Here is a 21,283-nt window from a genome sequence, read left to right on the forward strand (position 1 = left end):
GAAATTAACGGCAATGGTTGTTCAAAGGTTAGGGTCTCCTATATGGGAGAAGATGAACCAAATCACAATATGCAGCTCTCTTAGACAATCAAATATAAATATGTAATCCTATTAGATTAAATAATGCCCACAGAACACTGTAGACAGCAATATGATCTATTCAAAGACTAAAAAGCAGGGATAAACTACAGATTTATGAAATAAAGAACATTAAGAAAGAGAAAGAGAGGAGAGGAACAAGTAGCAGAAAATAGAGAGAATAGGGGAAGAGGGAGGGAGAGAGGGAGGAAACAAGAGGGCTGAACTTAGCCTAAAATTTTCAATTCCATTCACAATAACAAAAAACCAGCATACAAGTCTTCTGCTCAACCCCCTTTATAAAGACACAAAATTGACCTAGTCCTTCTGGGACTCCAAAAAGATGGAAACAAATCCCTCAAATGTTTGCAAAACAAACTAGTTATTGACTCCTAACAGACCATGAAGAATCACTGTTCAAGCTACATCAATGTGAACAGTATACCCCTTAGCTAAATTGACCCTTTTTCAACCTCCTAAAATTAGGGACTTAAAAGTTCCAACGATGCGACCTTGAATGCCTATTTTTGGACTTCAAAAAACCCTAATGATTTCAATCTAAAGCCTACAATTAAAGAACTTCAAATCAGCAGAATTCAGGACATAAATGTGATGCAATTCAGTCCTGCATCGATGAGGAATCCCGAAATAAGATAGCATGAACAAATTGAAGAAAAATAAACAAAAAATATTGTGGTCAACAAATGGGAAAAAACGAAGTTCGTGGGTTGCCTAAAAACTATAAAGGCAAAACATGCCAAACTAACATAAAGGCCTAGTGACAAATTTAAGGAAGGAGTCATCAATTGGCAAACTTTGATGCATGAAGCATATGAAGTATATGTACACCGGCAAGTTTTTGATTGAACCAATGAACCCCATCCTACCATAAACTAAGGGCTCTGCAATGAATTTGAGAGAACGAGTGGCTAAATTGTTGTCGTTTTCACTTGAAAAAAGAACGAAGGGTTAGAAAACTAATGCAAAACTTTTTTCATGAGAAGAATGCTGCACATGTTTAAACAGGGTACAGAAAACTCCCATCCACTTGCCCACACACACATAGAGAAGAAAAAGAAGATTGACATGTCCCATTCACTATTAATTGTCTGCAAAACTAACAGTATTAGTAATTAAAATAATTTCTTATTTGTATAGTTAGCTACTATGAAATACCAAATGCTCCAAGTGATGAGATTTCATATCATACAAGAAATGTCATAGTTTACTCATTAGATACTCATCTGGCAACCAGACCTGATTAAAAGAGCAATTAATTAATAAATTTTAGAAATAACCTGCATCAAGAAAGCAGAACCTCTTGTTTCCTTATCACCATGAGGCAATGAACTACTCCAATTATCCTCCTCTCGAGATGGTTGCTCGGTAGTTTTCTCTGCATTTATTTCACCATTAGATATCATTGCTGAACCAAATTGGCCAGTTTGTGTACAAATATCCTTGTCATAAGTTCCATATTTTACAGAACCATAAGGTGAAAGCCCTGATATTTCTTCACCATGTCCCCCTGTATTGCTACTGGAGGGAAATTTTTCCAGTGAACTTCTTGAATGACCATTACGCAACCATTCATCGCATTCACAGTCAACCGCACTAGAACCTATTTTTGATATTCTTAGCTTTTTCACAGAAGGTGTTGAAGCATCTTCACGCTGTTCACAACATGGTGTATCACTAGTCAAATCAATCACTTGATCATCCTGACACTGACTTTCTTTTAAGCCGCTTTCTGGTGAACTCTGTACAGTCAAGTGACAATTGGCTTTGTTAGAAAGGGTTGAACGATTTGCAGGGACTATTTGCGCTAACTTATTGCAGGTGTTGCTTCTCGAATCTGCCAGTACAGATGATAGTGACTTCCTAGAACAATGTTCAGTAGTCGAAGCCTGGACAGAAAAGAAGAAGTTAAGAAATGTTCCTAACTGAAATAAAATTGGCAGCAAGCACATTATAAGAGCCATCTATGATTGAAAATCATGTTGTCAGAACCATACCAAACAGGGAAGGTTTTTCGGTAGTGAGATCTTGTCTTCAGAAAGCCTTGCTTTCACTGCAGGAAAGTTATCCACGAATATTACTATTTGATAAGGAATGAACTGGATGCAATTAATTAACTGAAAGATTTTATAGTAACAAAACTTTTCCAGCACAAAAATAGAAATCAACAAGCAAACGTCAAGTAGGAGGGCAAACCTTGGCACAATGGTAAGGTTGCTCCATTGTGACACGAGTGTCATGAGTTCAAAATACGGAAATAGCTTCTTAACATGAAGGGATAAAGCTGTATACATCTAACACTCTCCAGACTCCGCAACCAGGGTCGACGGAACTGTCCCGAACCATCCAGTTCAAGGCGTCCCGAGCTGTACCGGCGGCAGACCGGGATGGTTCCGGCAATGAAACCGAGACGCTGTTGCCGGAGGAAGAGAAGAAGGAAAGAGAAGAAAAGAGAGCAAGCAGGGAAGGGAGGGAGAGGAAGAGGGAGAGAGGCCGGTAGAGGGTGACAGAAGCCGGCCCCTGAGCAGGAGGCGGAGGCCACGGCCGGATCCTTTGTTTCGTTCTGCCGGCCTCCTCTCTCCGTCCCTCTCTCCTCTCTCTCTCTCTCTCTCTCTTTTTCTCTCTCTCGCCCTCTCCTGTGTCGGTACAAGCCCAGCTTGGCACAGCACAATACGGCATGGCACGACGCAAGCCCGTACCGACTCGTCCCGTCGGACAACCGGTATGGTGCCCGATAACGGCATAGGAGACCGTGCCCGCAACAGTGGGAGCCTCATGCACTTGGACGCCCTTTAAGCAAATGTCAAGTAGGGTGTTGAGGTCACACATCTCACTCAACAATAAATGCAAATTGGGTCATCTAAGAATAAAACAAACTAAAACTGATATATTTTAAGGCCCAATTTTATCCAAAGGCTCCATAAAATAACCCCAAAAGAGCTGATTCTAAGAGGACCCCTCAAAATCCTAAAGATTTGGACCTGTTCACACTGAATTGGTCATGTGAACTGGCTTCTAATATCCATCAAACTTGAAACCAAGCCAAAGCTAATCTAGCTCACCAAATCATAAAAGCTTCACTAAGCATAGAGGCAGCAAATGTCTCACATGTTACCAAGGTCTGTTGAACCGGCCCGAACCAACTGGTTTAGCACATACCGTACCGGCCCCAACCGGTACGATTCGGCTGTAAAAAACGGTTTTGGCCCCTATAAAGCCAGAATCAGCCAATTTTCGTTATGTACCGGTGTGAACCGGGCACTAGCCGGGCGCAGCTTTCCTGCGCGTGCGGCGTGTACCGGTGCGAACCGGGCACTAGCCCGGTGCAGCTTTCCCGTGCGCCCACACGCGGGGCAGCATTCCCGCGCGGCCGCGAGCTGGGAACCACGTCCGCGCACGGTTCCCTGAGCTGGGAACTGCACCCACGCAGGGCAACGCGCCCGTGCGGGCGCGAGCGGGGAATCGCGCGCCCGCGCGCGGCATCCCGCGTGGGGTATTTAATGCCACTTTGTGGCATTTAATACGTCTGCGCGCGCGCTGTTGACCGGTTCGGTACTGATTCCAATCGATACCGGTACCCACCGGTGCATCGGTACAGTCGGTACGACGGACCTTGCATGTTACAAATATAAGCTGATTTACTCCTTAGGATTCTCAAATGTGGAAGGTTGGCCGCCTATTAGCCACATTAACCACCCCCCACGCCCTGTGCAGAAAAGGGGGAAGAGAGAGAGCGAGGGAGGGAGGGAGGGAGGGAGGGTGGGTGACAGAGAGCACAAAGCCACAAACAAACCAAGCTAGAAGGAAAAAAAGTCCGAATGGGTCCACCAGAACTCAACGACCGGTAGCACACTTAATAACATACATATTGTAGACTAAACAAACTACCCTCTCTTTACATGTGATGGAAGCCAACCCAACTGTTTTTCACATTCAAAGACATTGACATAGTGCAAAACAAAAAAAAGAAGCATTAAGCGTGCCACATCATATGGCCTCTACAACTTGACATTGCCCAACCAAAGGGGTCACTGCATGCTAGGTGCCAACCACATTTAAGAAGTTTAAAGTCCTTACAGACATGCCATGGAAGCCAACCATTTCATGCACATGCAGGCTTACCTAGAACAAAAAAACATGGATAAGTTGTAGGCGTACAAGCATGCAACATCATATGGGAGAGATAATGTAACTAGTGTCCCACTTTATACACCGAAAATGAAGAGCTAATGAATGTCTCTTTTCTAATAGCAATGCCCCAAATACAAAGCCACATGTCAACTAATTAACAACAAAATAGATGTATTAACCAAGGTTCGCCATCTAGATACCAAACCCCATACTGGTAGCATGCTGGTATAGTATTGGTACACAGTGTGAGGGTCGTTCGACACACCAAGACTCGGTACACCTCCTGTCCTGAGTCTCATTCTGGAAACAGTATGATATGACACACCCGATATGGAGCGCTATGGACTAGTACGGCAAACCTTGATATAAACAAAAAACATCCCTTTTTTAGCTATATATCTTATTCAAGAAGATCACCAGACTCAATATGGACCACTCTAGCCATCATGAGTAGGTTTGTGCAGGGTCTGAGTGCAGGATCAACCTCATCAAAAGCTGAATTGCATATCAAAAGTTCTAGAGGTCATAACTTGCTTGTATGATATCCGATTAAGATGCATTTTTTATGTTAAGTAACCTTTTGAGATCGCCATGATGTTGAATCCTCCCTCAAATGGTTCGATGCATGTAGTGACCTAGGGCAAAATCCTTCTTTTGGGCCTTAAAACAAATAGGGCAAAGTAAAAAAAAAAGTTTCTTTCTTAGGAAACACTTTGACCAGGAATATCTCGCAATCTGGTAAAAACCGGGCAAAATGGCTGAAGACAAAGTTGATGCAAGCAACGTTCGCCCATTATCGATTTTAGCACCCAAATCGGAACCATTTGATATGGTGTCAATAACGATCGGCTTACCATACCGACACTCAGTACACTCCTCAACCTCTCGTACTGAATATAAACTTAGTAGTTAGTACCAATACGAGATGGTATGCACCAATATGGCGAACCTTGGGTATAAGAGCTGAGATCTATCTCTAGTAGAATTTTAGCTTTTCATGATTATTTTCACTAGTGGCTATTTTGAGAAAGTTGTAACCTCTTTTAACTAGATAAAAAATCCAACACGGATTACTTAAGAGCAGACCTCATTAATATAATAGAGACCTTGCAACTCAATTTTACTAATCCTTAATGAAAGAAAAAGGGACTTAAACCCTACTTTCACCAATTACCTTATGCTTTATTGTTCTATTCTAGATATTCATGTTGAATTGGTTGAAGGAATTCCTTCTTTCTCCCCATAGAATCAATATCTATCCTTGCTCACAAAAGAAGAGATGTTATTCCTATAATCTTTTTTCCATTCAATAAACTCCTTGAAGGACATGGAAAAACTAGAGGAACGCGCAAATATAGCCTAGGGTTAAACAAGTCTTTAGGTTTATGAGTTAGGCTCCAAATTAATTAGTTTGCTTATTTTTTTGAGTGTTTCACCCAAGTGGCATGATAAGAATGGACTGCCCTAGGCTAAGGATTAATTATGAGCATATCTATTAGATAATGGGCTCATTTTTTTTAATTAGTAATTTCAAGATATATATTAGACTATCAAGAAAATTTAGTAGTAAGGTTCGCCGTCTCAATACAAAACTCCATTCTAGTGCCACACTAGCATATAATCAGTACGGTATAGTACGGAGTTTTTTTGGCATACTTAGTATCGGTACGCCACCCGACTGGATACCAGTACCGAATTCTTATGGTACGGTATACCTTGTACCACCCGATTCAGGCCATACCTTGTTCAGTAGAAATATTAAGAACCAATATGACTCACTATGACAACAATCATAACTATATTAAGAACAAGAATTCTTTTTATCTATGATGACTTTCAATGAGAAATGAAAGCATCAAAGTAAACGAAACAAATGAAAGGCCTTGGAGCAATACCAAAGCAAGATACCACATAGCTATTAGACAACAAGTGAGCACCATACGAATTCAATATGAAAAACAGGAGTTAAAGAAATTTACTATACCAATGCTTAAGCTTTCAGCTTGTTTTGGTTTCAAAGTTCCGCAAGTGCCTTTTTCTCGAAAAAATCTAGTCAATGTAAAAACTACATCCCCAAATTTGGGGTAGCACTGCAAGAGCAATATGTGACTTAGTAAAAGACCTTGCAATGTTAAAATGCAATGTGAAACAGGAGATAAAACCTTGATATGAGACTGCAGCCAGTATGACATTTGGCATTGACGATTTTGTTGTGCAAACCTACATATAACAGAATACTGCAATAGTTATTAAAAAAAAAAAAACTGTCTACAACATAAGATTAGTCAATAGTTAAAAAAATGCAACAATAATGGCCATCAGAAATTCTATCAACACCAAAAATGAAGGTTGCATGTTACAAACCATCAATTCTACCTATTCATCTCCAATAAAAAATAAAGATAATGCTCTGCAGGTCAAGAAATTTGACCCAGACATGGACAAACCCATTTGCAGCCTCTTGACCTATAACATGAATAGGTTATGCACGGATTTTGCCTGGCCATAACCAGAACTAGACAAACCCATTTGCGGCCATAACTATGAAGTGCACAACACTAATGCTCATGCAAACTCTGACATATAACAATATTCAATCAAAAAAGAAACAAATAAAATACAAAAATGAACAATCCGTACAAGTTCAGCACTAACATTATCTCAAAAATATATCTAAGAATCTGAAATAGTTTATTTTTGCTAAGGCAAGATTTCTGAAACTCTGCATGAACAGAAAAGTGAAGCATACTGAAGAGATGTGAGGACTTCCTCTACAACACAAATGTGAAAACATTCCAATGATTGACCCTGCCTCAATTTATGCTTATCCTGCAACTCAGAAACTTAACACTGCAAAAAAGAGTTTCCAATATTTTTTTTATCATTGAACCTTTCATCACAGAAAATTATAGCTCCATAATCATGACGATGTCTAATGATGCGCCCAACAGCCTGATTCACAGCCCTTGCTGCTTGCTGGACATACCACTCCTCCCCAGTCAGAACCTGTAAGTTAGCAACATAACTCGAACATTATATAGGGTAATAAAAAGCATAAAGGGTCACAACTTCTGCAACAATTAAGACATAAATATTGAGATGAGGAAAACAAGAAGACAAATTATTTCCTTTAAATAGAGAATCACTTATGCTTCATTTTTATCAGGCTCTATAAAATACGACAAATAACACAGGGGAACCTTTCTTAAACTTGAAATATCAAACACTAGAGTTTGTAGAAATTTAGTACCACAAATCAACTCAAGTATATCAATTACCTTAGAGTCCTTATTCTGGGACAAAGCCTGCTGATCCAAGTACTGACGTTTGAGACGAACCTACAACAAAAATGTCATGTAGTAAAACCAAAAGAAAACCAGTGGTAAGTAATGATGAAGAAAGAATTAGTGCCAGAAAATTTAAGGAACCATGAGGTATTACAAAATCAATGAGCAACAAGCGTGCTGAATTGTTGAACCATGTCATATTGTTACTTGGATCTCAATATTCATGTGTCTTGGGTCCATAAAAAAAACAATACCTAACTTGCAGCAATAATTTCTTCTCATGGATAGAATAGTGTCCAGTCTCTTTGTTAAGGTGGCAAAATATCATTACAAACATCTATAATGCACAATAGTCTTTTTCCTTCCATTAAGTGGGACTGAGAACTAGCAGCATTGGAATAATAAGTAACTGAAAAGTTTCAGTAAGAAATAACTAACTAGCACTTCAAACAGAAAAAAATGCTTCCTTGGATAATCATGTCACATCCCTTGGATAGTTTTGTTATATCAAGCAAAAAACTTGGATTGAAGTTCAACTTGTTTTCCTGCATCACATCCAATATTATTCAATCACTGAAGGTGGCCTTACATGCCAAGGTTTTCAGATTATTACAGAGCAACTGCATTTCTGTTGTATATTTATGGATGGTAACTATAACAGACTCGGATAATGAAACAGAAGGATCTAAAGGGCATTTCCTGAGACAGGAACAGATTGCAAATTTCCACCCATTTTCTTCTTTTGCTCATTATCGTTCTACAGGTTTATACAACAAGAAGGCAATGCCAGTCACTGCCCATTATTCTTGCAAATTATCTCTCAGAATCCACGAAGAAAATATAGGATTCACATCGGAAAAGTTGGAGATAGAGTTCTATCTGATAAAGTTGAATCAACACAGAAAATCTAACTACACAGTATGGTTAAGAGATCTTTTCTTGGTGCAGGCATGCTAGAGACTGCTGCCTTGGAAAAATCAAAACCAGCAAAAACCTATTCAGACACAAGATGATTACAAATAAATTTCTTTGTGATCTACACAGGTGGCTCAGCATCCATGACAATGCAACATTCAGAGAGAAATAACTGTTTTCATTGGTTGCTTTGTATAAGTCTCAAACATGAGAAGGACCTTGTTTGCATGCACTCTCTCCATTTTCTTTTAATTTGTATTTTGTTAGTAACTTACAAATACGAAGTTAAATTGTTTTGCTAAACTTTCTATAATGATGTTATAAGAGGATTCGTGATTACCAACCTTGGGGTCAGTCTTCATAGAAAAGGGCATGCCAGTTATCACCACAGCTCTCCCAGCCTGGTCAGCAAAATCAAGGCCCTCACTTACCTGGATAGATAAAGAATTCAGATAAAGTCCTGAAGGTTGTAGTAGTTTTTGGTTTTACTATTCATGCAAAAAGCCAGATTATATAATTTGAGACTAAAAATGAAAAAAAAAAAAAAACTCAATAATGATTCCATATAATGTCAAATTTGGCTATTGCAGAATTCTTTTCTGGTCTGCTGTGCTCATGGTTGTATTGATACATGACATGGAAAAATGGCATTTGAACTAAGCTTCAATAATCAAGATAACAAATTATAAGTTTCCAAATACAATAAGAGTAAGAAGTTATGGAGAAAAGGAATGATTTAGTTTTAGCATGCCAAAATTACTGTATCAGCAAGCACGTAAACCAAAACCATTTATTTGAGCCTTCGAGATATGAGACAGACCCCAAATCTACATAGCATGCTATTCTGTGTAGATTATTCAACCTAGCTGAGGTAGGGTATCATGCTCATATACAAATAGTCCTACGCATCTAATGAAAGCTCTTGAAGAATAAAATACTGCCTCATATACTTTTGCTCCCTCTAACCTACTAACATACCAAAACCCAAATTAATATAAATATGCCTGACAAACAGTGGCAAAGAAGTTGTGTGACCAAGATAGTGTATATGAATTGTGGGTTAGCTATGTTATTGTTGTTATTGCTCAATCCATGATATATACCCATTAAAAAATTGGAGACATGTATTATAAACCCAAGAAAAAATGGTGAAACACGTTTAAAAAAAAGAGAGAGAAAGAGAGAAAGAAAAGAAGCTGTTTCATAAACTTCTCAGTTTCAAATGATTTGTGGAGTTAATCAGCATCTGACAGTAACACCTTACCGTCATTTAAGAAACAAGAAGCTTAAAGTGTTCAATGTGGAAAGCCTTAAATATATATAACTCGACACTGCGTTCTCCCAAACTGTCATCACAATTGTACAGGCGATTCACAAAAAAACCAAAAACAAATGTGGAGAGAGAGAGGGAGGGAGTTGAGCTATAGCCATATCAGTAGGGTTTCAATCAAAACATATCAACGCAGAATATATGATGGGCCATTTAAATTGAGAATGCATGGCACTTCCCAAGTTCTACAGCATTTCGTTGCCCAAAAGCTCTATCTTAATTTTTGATCTCGTCTCAGTAATGCATAGAGAGGCATATAATAGAAAAGTTTCATTGCAAGATAAGAAAATTGATTCAACACAGATCTCAAGAATATCAAAATGGCTAATATTTTGATTATTATATGTTATCAGAATAGTAGATTATGGTCAACAGTGTAAATCCTTGATTTATATGTCCTACAAACAAACTTCCAAAACATTTGCCCTTTGATTTTTATGGTTTTTACATGTCTTAAATTGTTGTGGAGTGTCAACGTCTCATAAAATATTCCATATAATGCAGGATTGACACCCCACCCACCTCTTGGGGACCTTTTCCATCGCCTGTACATGTACATATTGGAGCCCCTAGATGCTAGAGATAGTGTATTAATAAGGAAAAGTGAAAGCCATACTTTTGCAAGCTGTTCTAGAAGCAATAGAGCTTTGCGATCAAAAAAATTGCAATATTTGATGAACTGATGGCAGGGCCGGCCCGAGCCTTAGGCGACTGAGGCGGTCGCCTAAGGCCCCGGGCCAATGGAAGGCCCCGGGATGCTGACCAAAAGGAAGCAAAGGCCCCATATAAACGGGATCAGGAGCTGGCTACGAATCTTCCCCCCTCCATCGGTGGAGAGTTTCCTGGCCTGCAGAGGGGCAATTTGGAAGTTGGGGACAGTAGTTTTGTTTTGGGTGGGGGGGGGGGGGGGGGGGAGAGAGAGAGAGGAGGGATTTGGTTGGCTTGATAGACGCCTGAAGCCACTCTTACCTTTCATCCCTTCTCTTTTTTGGTTTTGGTCTTGGTTTTCCTTCCCTCACATTACTCCTGATCCAGCTGGGCCATCCGGAAGAAAGATAGGGGGATTGGAGATGGACGTCTTGGAGGGTGGAGATTCTTTTAGTTTTCTCCTCTCGGTTTCTTCTCCCCTCTTGGGTGGTAGAGAGAGAAAAGGAGGGAGGGGGTTGAATGGCTGCTGTGTCGTGATGTTGCAGTTGCTGCTTGGGTACTCACTTGAAGGGGAGATGGTGGGATGGGACTTTTATTAATTTGATGGAGTGAATTTCCCATAATGACCCTACTTTCTCTTATTGAGAGGTTTCTTTATGGACAAATCCTTTTCTTTACCTTGACCATGAAGTGCCATGGGATGACCTTTTCCTATCCGGCTCTTGCTTGACATGGTAAACAGTATTGCCAAGTATTATCTCAGTTATTTAATCAGTTTTATGGCCCTTCATTTAGAATAATTACTTTTATGTGCTTCCATTCAAGAATTATATTAAATTGAAAAGGCTTCTTGTCTATCTTTGTTAGATTCATGGTTGAAATAGTGTACTTGATAGCTATCTATTTTCATATTTTTTTGAAGTATTTTATATTTATTAAAAAAATTATTATTAAAAAAAAGGCCTCATTCATTGGATTCGCCTTAGGCCCCAGAATGTATTGAGCCGCCCCTGACTGATGGCTTTCAATTTTTTCCTGTCATACAATAGCTCACAAGTTCAACTCATCCAGGGAAACATTCTAAGTGGTTCTCCATTGTTGTTTTCAAAAACATGAAAATTTCCATAAAAGATATTTTGAGATTTGAGACAAAGCACACATAAATGGACCTCTATTCACCCTCCTTTGCTTCCTAAAAGTGACTTTCTAGTCTTAATGTAAGTTTCTTTAACAAAACGGAGTCACGTTTTTATTCAGGTCAAGAATATGGTTAGTCTTTAACTGGAATTTCATTAAAAATATATTAAATAAAGAAAGATGAGGGCTAACTTTGCCACGACAAACTGCAAAAAAAATTGCCCCAGAAGTAGTATTGTCCCGCAATTTTGCTTCAAAATCCTGAAACAAAAGAAAACCATCAGATAGCAGGGGAAAATAAAATGATTGTTTTTTTTTTTGCTAAAAAAAAAGTGAAATTTGGACGCATCATCCTGAGGTGATGGGAATGATCCGATCATAACAGAGAAAATGACACTTAATGGAATACTGTACCTCAATTGCACGTGGAAAAAGTGATGATTGTCTAGGCTCCACAACAGGTTGTTTAGTTTTGCAGATCCTATCCCAGATTGTGCTGAAATCTGTTGAGCTTGAATGACCCTGTAGAAAACTCCAGTTTGATCAACAGCTGAGCAATTTACAGAAAGGTGTTCCAGTCAATCTTCATGAAATTATCTCCTTCCTTACCATATTTTTCCAGCATTCAATGCACTGGTCCATCATGTAGTATGAAGAGAAGAACACAAGCAATCCATCAGGCACAATTCGAGCAAAATTAACTGCAAAGAAGCCATGGAGAAAACAAGCTAATCTGAATAAACAGATTGTAGTATGACCAGCTCAAAACTAAAAAGGGTTTCATTATCTTTTAATACCTACCTATAGCATTGCCAAGTTCTTGCTTATATTCTAGTAAATCACGATTCCGATAGGAAGAATTTAATGGGTAACCAGACGGACCACTTGGTACAACACCAACCCAGATTTGATGGGGAGATATAACGTGAGGGTTCTCCAACCTAACTGGAAACTTACTGAAGTTGAGAAAGAAATTTAAAGATAAATGATATCAATTGCCAGGGAAAAAGTTTAAATAGTGGGGAGGAAAAGAAGCATGCAAAGAGAAAGGAATATGGCATACAGGTTCAATTCCAAGGCAAATGAATCTAAGGGAGACAAAGTGCCAGATGTCAATATGATAGAGCGGACCCCCAGCTTTATGAATTCTTCCATAGCAAGTCCTGGGTTGAAACACCACCAGCTAAGTATCCTTGATATCTTGCCTACACCACCAGCTAAGAACACAAGAAATCAACCGTGAGAAAACCTATCCTTAATTTTCAACAATCATGTTAAAAATAATATATTAGTAATATGTAAGAACAGATGTAAGCACATTTTTACATGTATGCAAGCATGTATTTAACACATTGCAATGCTCTCCTAGCACCTAATCTAGAAAAGAAAATAATCTCTTCGCAACAAAGAATTGGAAAAAATATTAACAATCCTAAGCAGCATAGATGCCAATTGAAATTCTAAAAGGCAGTGGCAACTAAATAGTATGTTGCATTGCTATACTAGTTTAAACTAAAAACCATCAAAACAACTTCAGCGCATGAATTAATAAAAAAAATATTCAAACGCTTAACTACAATACCAGAATCCCAAAATAAATGAGTAGATAACCTTAACTTCTATATTTTCTAACTTCCGCAAACCCATGGAATAGACTACAAATGTTCAACTTCTATGTCATTTTAAACTGAAATTTGTTGCTAGTACCAAGCCTGTGAACATAGGTGAAACTTGAGCAAGTGCAAGAGAATGACATTTAAGCATATGTTAATATATGCAATTATAGATGACTCATCAAATGCAAGCGGAGGGGTAGATTGTAGAATGTATGCAGTATGTATTGCCTCATAGAAAGAAAAAAAGAACACATGTAGAAGTTCACTTAAAGCGTACATACTCTCTCTCACACACACTCTCTCTCTCTCTCACTCTCTCGCTCTTGGTGTGTGTCAATTTGTGCGATAGATCCATAACAAGAGATGGTAGATAGCAGCATAGGAATGAGAAATACTGCACAAAAAGTGGCCAAAAAGCAAATTCCAGAAAAATAAGCGGAGATGATGCTTGAAGACACACAACCCAGATGGCAGGTCATGAGCCAAAGAAAGCACCAAGCAATAGAAGGGCATAAGTTCTCATGGCTGTGAGGATGGTAACAAGGCAGGTAAGTCAGCAAGCTATAACACTACCAGGAGTTCATCAAAGAATGATAAATATTCAAAATCAAGGTTTGTTGTACCGGTACCGAATCCCGTACCAGTGCCACACTAGCATAGTGTCGATATAGTACGGATTTTTTTTTGACATACCAAGGATTGGTACGCCACCAATACCATACCGAACTGGTGTGGTATGGTACGCCTGGTACCGTCTGGTATGGTATGGTACAACATACCATGTCAAAATAGATGCGTGCAGAAAAAAGATACATAGCAGAAGTCAGCATAAGAGCGGTATTCTTTAAAGAGTAACCACAAAAGCAAAATTCAAGATTTTTAACAGATTTTACTCTCCAATTGTTTTAGTTGATACCAGCTTTGCTTCAAGGACTGCAAACCATAAAAACAGTATAAAATCTGTAGAAAAAGGAACAAAAAATGGGCTGCTACACCTTAAAACACATAACATGGAAGAAGCACAAAATGAATTTTCTACAAAAATCATAATCACTGTCAAACATAAACAATCCTAGACAGATATTAGTAAACATTACATGGTTTGGAACAGTACTTGGCAGTACAAATTTCACAAGCACCAACATGAAACCAGTATACAGAATACAAATTATCAGCTACAACAGAACAATTTGAGATGAACACTGAAGTGACATCATGCCATGACTGCATTTTTCCATTTGGTAGTCAAAACACCAGATAATAGGCATGGTAAAAGTCGATTGTAATTTGTTAAAAAAAAGGCATCAATCAAAATGATTTGTGTGCCTGAGATAAAGAGAACCATCACTTCATTTGGATATGCAATTGATATCAAGAACATAATGCATCAGTATCTTATACTTCAAATAGTGGTGCCTCAGTACCTTTCAATGAATCCATGTTACTTTGCTGAGATTCCTGCACATGAAACTTAAAAGGACAATGTCCTTGTAATCAGTTAAATACTTAAATGTCATGGAGTTAAAACAATTTACAGACCTCACTCTAAGTAAAAACTTAAAAAAAAAGGAAAAAGAAAGAAACCTAACCTAAAAAGTGAGAAAATTGAATGCAGGCATGTATAGTTAAAACAACTTACACGATAAAACTTTGCGTGACTTTTGCCACCATCCCTGAAGATAATATTGAGAATATCCCTGATGCTTTCTAATCTGCATACTGTTCCCTTTGTTTTTGTTTGTATACCAGTTTCAGTCATGCTTTCTAGTATTTTGGGGACAGAAATCATATTATCGTCCAGCAAAAAGAATTTCTATACTTTGTCTATTAAGAAGGGAGAAAAAGGATCTTTTTGAAGGATCGAGAGTAAAATAAATTTTCACTTACCAATAAATACAATAATGTCTGAAGGTCACAATAAGAAGAAAGAGACATTAATTCAAAACAAAGGTTCACTTAAAGTAGATGCAATACCTTCCTCAAGAAGCAGAGCAGCATTGTCAATTGTATCAATAAGCATATTGGCAGTCTCATATGTTATGTTAAGATCAGAAAGGAACTCATATATATAATTCCCAGGTCTTGTGAAACCTAACTCTTTGGATTCAATAGCGACCTCAGCAATCCGCTTTTCAAGCTTCAGTAGAAGGGCTGCAAGCATTTTATATTGTTACATATAAGAAAACTATTTGGTATGTTAAATATAACCAACAGACTGTTAGAAACAGCTTAACATCAATTCACTTGTGAATTAAATAAAATTCAGTAAAATGCAATACTATGACTTCAGTTGCATAACAACCGACACCTCTTCATTTACAAGGTGTCCTTCCATCATACACTCTGCCCTTCAATCTTGCTTAAATGAATCTTGAGATGTGCACAAATAAAAATCTGCAAGCATAAATACATCTACAAATTTGAGCTAGTAAAAAGATTTGTATGGTGTCAAATTGATTTCCAGCTGTATCGTTTGTGATAATATATATTTACAATAACATAGTCATGAAACAAGGGTAATGATCCTGCTTGAAGCATCATGGCATGCTGTAGTGCAATTATCAGTTGCATAAACAATCTAGCAGATAACATTAGTATATCGGATTTTTAAAAAATCAATAATAAATCATTTCAAAACAAGAGAGAATTCTTGCCAGTTCATTTCAGTGGAACCCTAATAAACAGCATGTGGCATGAGAACAAAAGAGTTCAATAATTGGGGCTGTGGGGGAAGACTGAGATGCCAACATTTAAAAAATAAAAAAATATAAAGTTTACTTCAGTCATAAGTAAAAAACCTTATTCCATGAGCAAATAGATGTGTTCCGTTCAAGGCTGACTAGCTTGGAAATGTTGTCAAAATGTAAGTATATGCATTCTGACATGTGGAGTTCTAATAACAAAAATCAAGTTGATGGGTTGAATAGGATGAAAGGTTCATGATGAAGTGAAAACAAAATTAGAACTAGTGTAGGACTCAAGAATGGTGTAGCTCCGATAGAACATAACGTCTGGATAAATGCAACATCCTAATTGCTGCCTCTAAAATTCTAAGTGGTGAAAAGAGAGAATTTCAAAAGGCGCTCCATTTAGCGGACCATGGAAGTAGATCAATGGGTAAGCAATCAACATAATTCTCTATTTAACCATTGACCCAGGGAACAAGTAGGCCTATATAAAGATCATAAAGGTACTTAATTCTAAGATGATCAAGCTCATAAATGGAGTGCATAATCATCCCAACAAAAATAGAGGGAAAATAGAAAACTATCATAATGGCTTGAATGCTGGAAATACCTCTAAGAATAGCATAATTATCTGGGTCATGTTGCTTATCAGCTGAATTTTCAATTGCCCTCCTCGCTATACAAACATCAACACATTGTTTTGCTTCTGAAATGCAAGCAGTTAGATAACCAGAAGGCAAGTCAAATGAAGCTGCCTCTGCGCATATGCCCTCCTGCATATCAACCCATGACAGCCTCATTTCTAAGAAGCTACAAAAATGGAATATAAAGCACCATATAAAATGAATTTTTGGATTGATGTTATTCTTCTACTATACCTTAAGAATAAGCGAGTAGACAATCAGAATTGTTAAATTGACCTACAATATCATCCCTATACTAAAATGCTATATTTTAATGTCAATAGTTAGAAGCAAGTTTTCAATACCAGATTGTGTGCTTCATCAAAAATAAGCACAGCATTGTTCCATTGGATACCCATGAGAGAACGCCGATTTCCAGGATCAATAAGATAGTTGTAAGGGGCAAACAAGATATCAACAACCTTGTGAAGCTCTCGGGATATGTAGTATGGGCATCTACATAAGAATAAAATTTCATACTTGTAATCTAATAGAGTTTGTCATATTAATTTAAGCAACAAAAATTTATAACATTGTCAAACAAACCAAAAAAAAAAGGCAAGTGTGTTACAGGAACCTACGGCCCCTTGGTTCTTCCAATATTAACCAAGTCTTCTATGTCAAAAGGCTCATTTCCAAGTTCATGATGTGACTTCATGTACTCTACAAAAATTTATATCGATCAGCAACTGAACAAAAATTTATGCAACAACAACAGAAAGGAACATTGAGCCATAGTACATTGATGCATATACATATATCATATATGTATACGTATATGTGCACACCTACATATATATGGACACACATACATACATATATATATATAACAATCAATGTAAAGGTAGAAGAGCTCCTATACTTCTGCAATAAGTTTAGAGAATTATAAACAATACAGAGGAGATAATAAGACAAAGAAAATACATCATTTTTCAGTGGTTTTTCTGATGCTAACTGCTTAACTATTAAGATTTATGACAACTTCATCGGAATTATGCATGTCATCTGATATACTGTGCTTTATTTACTACATTAGCTACTACAGTTCTGCCATAATTTTAGCTAATTTTAAACAATACAGGGAAAATAACGAAATAAAAAAACCATTCATTATTTTTTTTCTCCAATGCTCAACTGCTTAACTACCAAAACAGATTCATCAGAACTATATGCTTCATCTAAGGTACCTGTGCTTTCTTTACAATATTAGTTTAATTTTGTTTTTGGGCAACTATATGTTTCCTCGAAAATATTTACTTTTCATGCTATCCTACAAGTTCTTAATAGATGTAAAGCCTATTACTCTAGCTAACACCTAGTAGCCTAGTAACATGCTAGTTCCATCACCAGGGCTATTTGACAATTGTGCTCTCTAGCTATGTATAAATATGTTCAAATTAAAGAAAAAGGGATAAGATCGAAACATCTACGTCATGAAATGAGAAGACCAGCCTTCACGATCTCTCAAAAATAATAGAAAAACAATATTGGTAATAATCCATGAGGCCCTCATGCTTTCTCCCAAGTAATGACAAAGATTGCAGAATAACACTTCACCTCCAACCCCCCCCCCCCCCTACACACACACACAAAAAAAAAACCTCCATATAATCCTACTTGCCTACTGACCATTATTCCTCTTCATACTAACCTTTCAAGTGCACTGCCATCTCAAAGAAACATCTCAGTTAAAAAATATGTCACCCTAATCCTATGAACCTCTTGCTCTCTACCATCAAGCTCATAAGGTAAACTGTTCTCCAGCCATTTGCAACACCATTTAGTTAAGGAATTATGAAACTCTATAAATATTATGGTGGATATCTTCGAATCACAAGAAGATGAAGATGCAAAAGTTGTGGCACATGATCTGGCAATTGACAAACTACAAACATTATGGTGGATGAACTTGTAAAATATGATTAGCTGGGAGATATCTCGACATAGAGAATATAACATTCTCAAACAAGACCACCAGCAACATAATGAGAAAAGGGAATTGACAAAGAGTTGATCATCAGAACAAGATAACTTAGAGATGAAGTCTTCTCATAAATCGAATCATTATCTTCTTTGACATGAAAAGCTGAAATCATACATGTGCCTGAATGGGGCAATAAATGACACCTCAAATACATAAAATGATGATGCAAAATAGAGATTTCAGTCCACCATTGATTAAAATATGAGATGCAAGACATAGAAAAAAAACTAAAATAGACTTAATTGAAGGCCTGATATAAAACAAAAGGCATATAAGATATCTCCATGAGCAAAATAAATAAAATCAGTTGAAATATATCAAGCATCAGGTAAACATTAGTACCAGAAACACGAGTATAATGGCGGCAGAGCCGTTTCTTGCAGAGGTAATGACAAGCATTGTTCTGTGCTCCACCACGAAGTAAGCGTACTTCATCATGAATACACATCTGCTCACGAGAACCTAATACTGCCATTTTGGGCCTGCAAGCTTGTACCAGAGCAAAAGTTAAACAGGCACAAGTCCAGAAAATGTGAACTACAACAAACAATAGTTATGACATATTGATATTGAGCCTACAACAATGTGAAAAGTATGTTAGAAAAATAAAAGAGGATGTACCCACCACCATTGTAGAATACGTGTTATTCAAAGTCCATTATTGGTTTTTTTTTAAAAAAAAAGAGCACAAAACTAACTGCCCGAGAAGATGTAAAATGAAAGAATCACTAGATTATCTAATAATATTCTAGATATTCTTCATTAAAGAACTAATATACAAGATATTTCATAACAAATGGTCTAAAATGATAGAGATAAGGAAGGAGCAACATGCAAGAGGGAATCAAAGGTTATCTAAAAAAAAAAATTCCTCTTCTGGTACATAATCAAACCATGAGTTACCACAATCAGCAAAACATTGAGACTTCCTCGGACCATAACCAAACAAAAAGTCAGTTAAGATTCCAAAATAGATGGAATAGAGGGAAATGGTTGGGAAACAAAGAAGAAGAAAAACTGAGAAACCTTGAATTTAGGCTTTAAGTGATTCACATTTAAGGAGCAGATCTGTAGAATACTGCCTCAACATCCAATACTCAAAGAAAATGCAAGCACACAAAATAACTTCAAATTAGTTTATACTTTTATGGTCAAAGGAGCACCTAGTTTGAACAAAAACTAAATGAGAAGGGTGATTTCACCTGTAGTTACTACTTTTTAGCTCTCTAATAACCTGCTTCAACTGGCTATGAGTGCGAGAAGTGTATATGATGACAGGATAATTTGATCCTGGATTCTCTGTCGATTGACTTTGGGAGTGCTGATTACCAGAATACCGAATCTTCTCTTCATTTGTCGTAGTTAGGAAGTCACCCAAACTCTTCCGCCAAGCCAATGTTGCACACAGGAGGGACAAAGTTTTTCCCGTTCCAGTAGGACTTTCCAACAAAGCATTACATCCCTGCCGCAACAGGAAATTAAATCAGATTTGCTCCGAAGAGAGTTACATAATCTTTAAGAAAACAGAAACTTGGAGATAAGAAGAACGTTGTCTAAGAAAGAAATAAAGAAAGATAAAGATTGTCCAGCTTGAGCGTAGTTCAGGTTTTCAAGAACATGAAGGACAAAAAAATTGTGAAGAATCAGATAATAGTAGAAAACGAGAGATCGGGATATATAATCTTTGAGCTGTAAGAGTCATAAAGTAGGATTATAGCATGAAAAATAAAAACAAGATATAAACCTAACAGTTAGAAGAATTGTTTTCAGACCAAAGTGGTAGTGAAAAGAAAAAACGGACGAAGAGACAAAAAAGAGCTACAAAGGAATGAAGACGGAGAAAATGTTCGAGTTCGGGTGAAATAATTAAACGGCTCTTCAGATGATCCTACTGTCAAAGAACAAAGAATCGCGAAAAGAACTAGGAGAATACAAAAAAAAATAGAGGCTTGGATGACAAAAACTGGAATAGGGTTCAAGAAAGTGATAAAGAAGACTTCTCTGGAGAATCGGGATAAATAGATGGGATAAAAACAAATTTACACGGTCTTGAATTAATCGTAAAAGAAAAGAATCGCAAAAGAAACTCCGGGAAGGTAATAAAGATGTTGTTTTAATCTCAGCGAGCAAATGACAAAAAAAAAACTAGTTAGGATTCAATAGAACAACATGGACGAAATTCTTGGAAGATTCGGATATTTTAGAGATCAAACCTCTTGCAAGGACTGGATGACCTTCTCCATATAGACGATCTGGCCATCGTAGGCTTCGAAGGGGAAATCCACATCGATCCCACTAATCTTGTAGATCGGCATTTCCCTCGAGCTTCTGATAGACTGGGCACCGTCCGTTCGAGAGAGGGCACGGGGACGGGGATTCTTGAGGAAACCCTCGAAATTTTTTCGAGGAATGTGAGGGTTCTTGGGAAACCCTAGAAAGCTTCTTGAGGAAGGAGATAGTGAAGACGCGGGCCGAGGTGTCGAGGAAACCCCGGAAAACCAAAGACGAGCGACACCCTTAGAAGCTGATGTGGACGGCGCCTTCCCGCCAACGAGGCCTATTTTCGGATCACTGCAAGGAGATTGCCGCTTGGTCGCCCGCATCTCATCACTTTGTAACGAAAGATAACGGCTATGATTAATATTTGCGCTGCTTATTTTAAATAAAATAGTTTTTTCACCATCGTATTTTTGTTTTTTTTTAAGGATCTATTGAAAGTTATCTCACAGAGAAAAATAAATTCTATATCACCTGGTACAAAAAGTGAAT

The 21,283-nt window shown here is 37.6% G+C and overlaps 1 protein-coding gene across 3 annotated transcripts in view; it reads right to left on the bottom strand.

Annotated features, from left to right (window-relative positions):
* The window catches only part of LOC103695703 (RAD3-like DNA-binding helicase protein), a 29,179-nt gene extending 8,056 nt beyond the window's left edge, over positions 1–21,123 (bottom strand). Inside the window, exons 1-21 of one of the 3 annotated variants that reach the window (XM_017847002.4) lie at positions 20,728–21,095; positions 19,717–19,976; positions 18,857–18,996; positions 17,112–17,193; positions 16,836–16,986; positions 16,458–16,620; positions 15,135–15,311; positions 14,800–14,924; positions 14,585–14,630; positions 12,608–12,761; positions 12,346–12,500; positions 12,154–12,245; positions 11,959–12,066; positions 11,737–11,805; positions 8,774–8,860; positions 7,506–7,565; positions 7,118–7,233; positions 6,390–6,447; positions 6,212–6,317; positions 2,094–2,149; positions 1,377–1,985 (exon numbers count right to left, since the gene is read on the bottom strand). In XM_017847002.4, coding sequence (XP_017702491.3) covers positions 1,377–1,985; positions 2,094–2,149; positions 6,212–6,317; positions 6,390–6,447; positions 7,118–7,233; positions 7,506–7,565; positions 8,774–8,860; positions 11,737–11,805; positions 11,959–12,066; positions 12,154–12,245; positions 12,346–12,500; positions 12,608–12,761; positions 14,585–14,630; positions 14,800–14,924; positions 15,135–15,311; positions 16,458–16,620; positions 16,836–16,986; positions 17,112–17,193; positions 18,857–18,996; positions 19,717–19,976; positions 20,728–20,829 — 2,916 coding nt within the window. In that variant the 5' untranslated portion in view covers positions 20,830–21,095. Of the gene's footprint in view, positions 1–1,376; positions 1,986–2,093; positions 2,150–6,211; positions 6,318–6,389; positions 6,448–7,117; positions 7,234–7,505; positions 7,566–8,773; positions 8,861–11,736; positions 11,806–11,958; positions 12,067–12,153; positions 12,246–12,345; positions 12,501–12,607; positions 12,762–14,584; positions 14,631–14,799; positions 14,925–15,134; positions 15,312–16,457; positions 16,621–16,835; positions 16,987–17,101; positions 17,194–18,856; positions 18,997–19,716; positions 19,977–20,727 lie in introns of those variants that run through there. The other 2 variants (XM_088711519.1, XM_088711520.1) reach the window with 2 other exon arrangements.
* Between the last annotated feature and the right edge of the window lie 160 nt (positions 21,124–21,283).

This window comes from Phoenix dactylifera, chromosome 1 (assembly GCF_051530095.1).
Source record: "Phoenix dactylifera cultivar Ajwa chromosome 1, Ajwa_hap1_PhDact_Kaust_v1.1, whole genome shotgun sequence".
Taxonomy (NCBI): domain Eukaryota; kingdom Viridiplantae; phylum Streptophyta; class Magnoliopsida; order Arecales; family Arecaceae; genus Phoenix; species Phoenix dactylifera.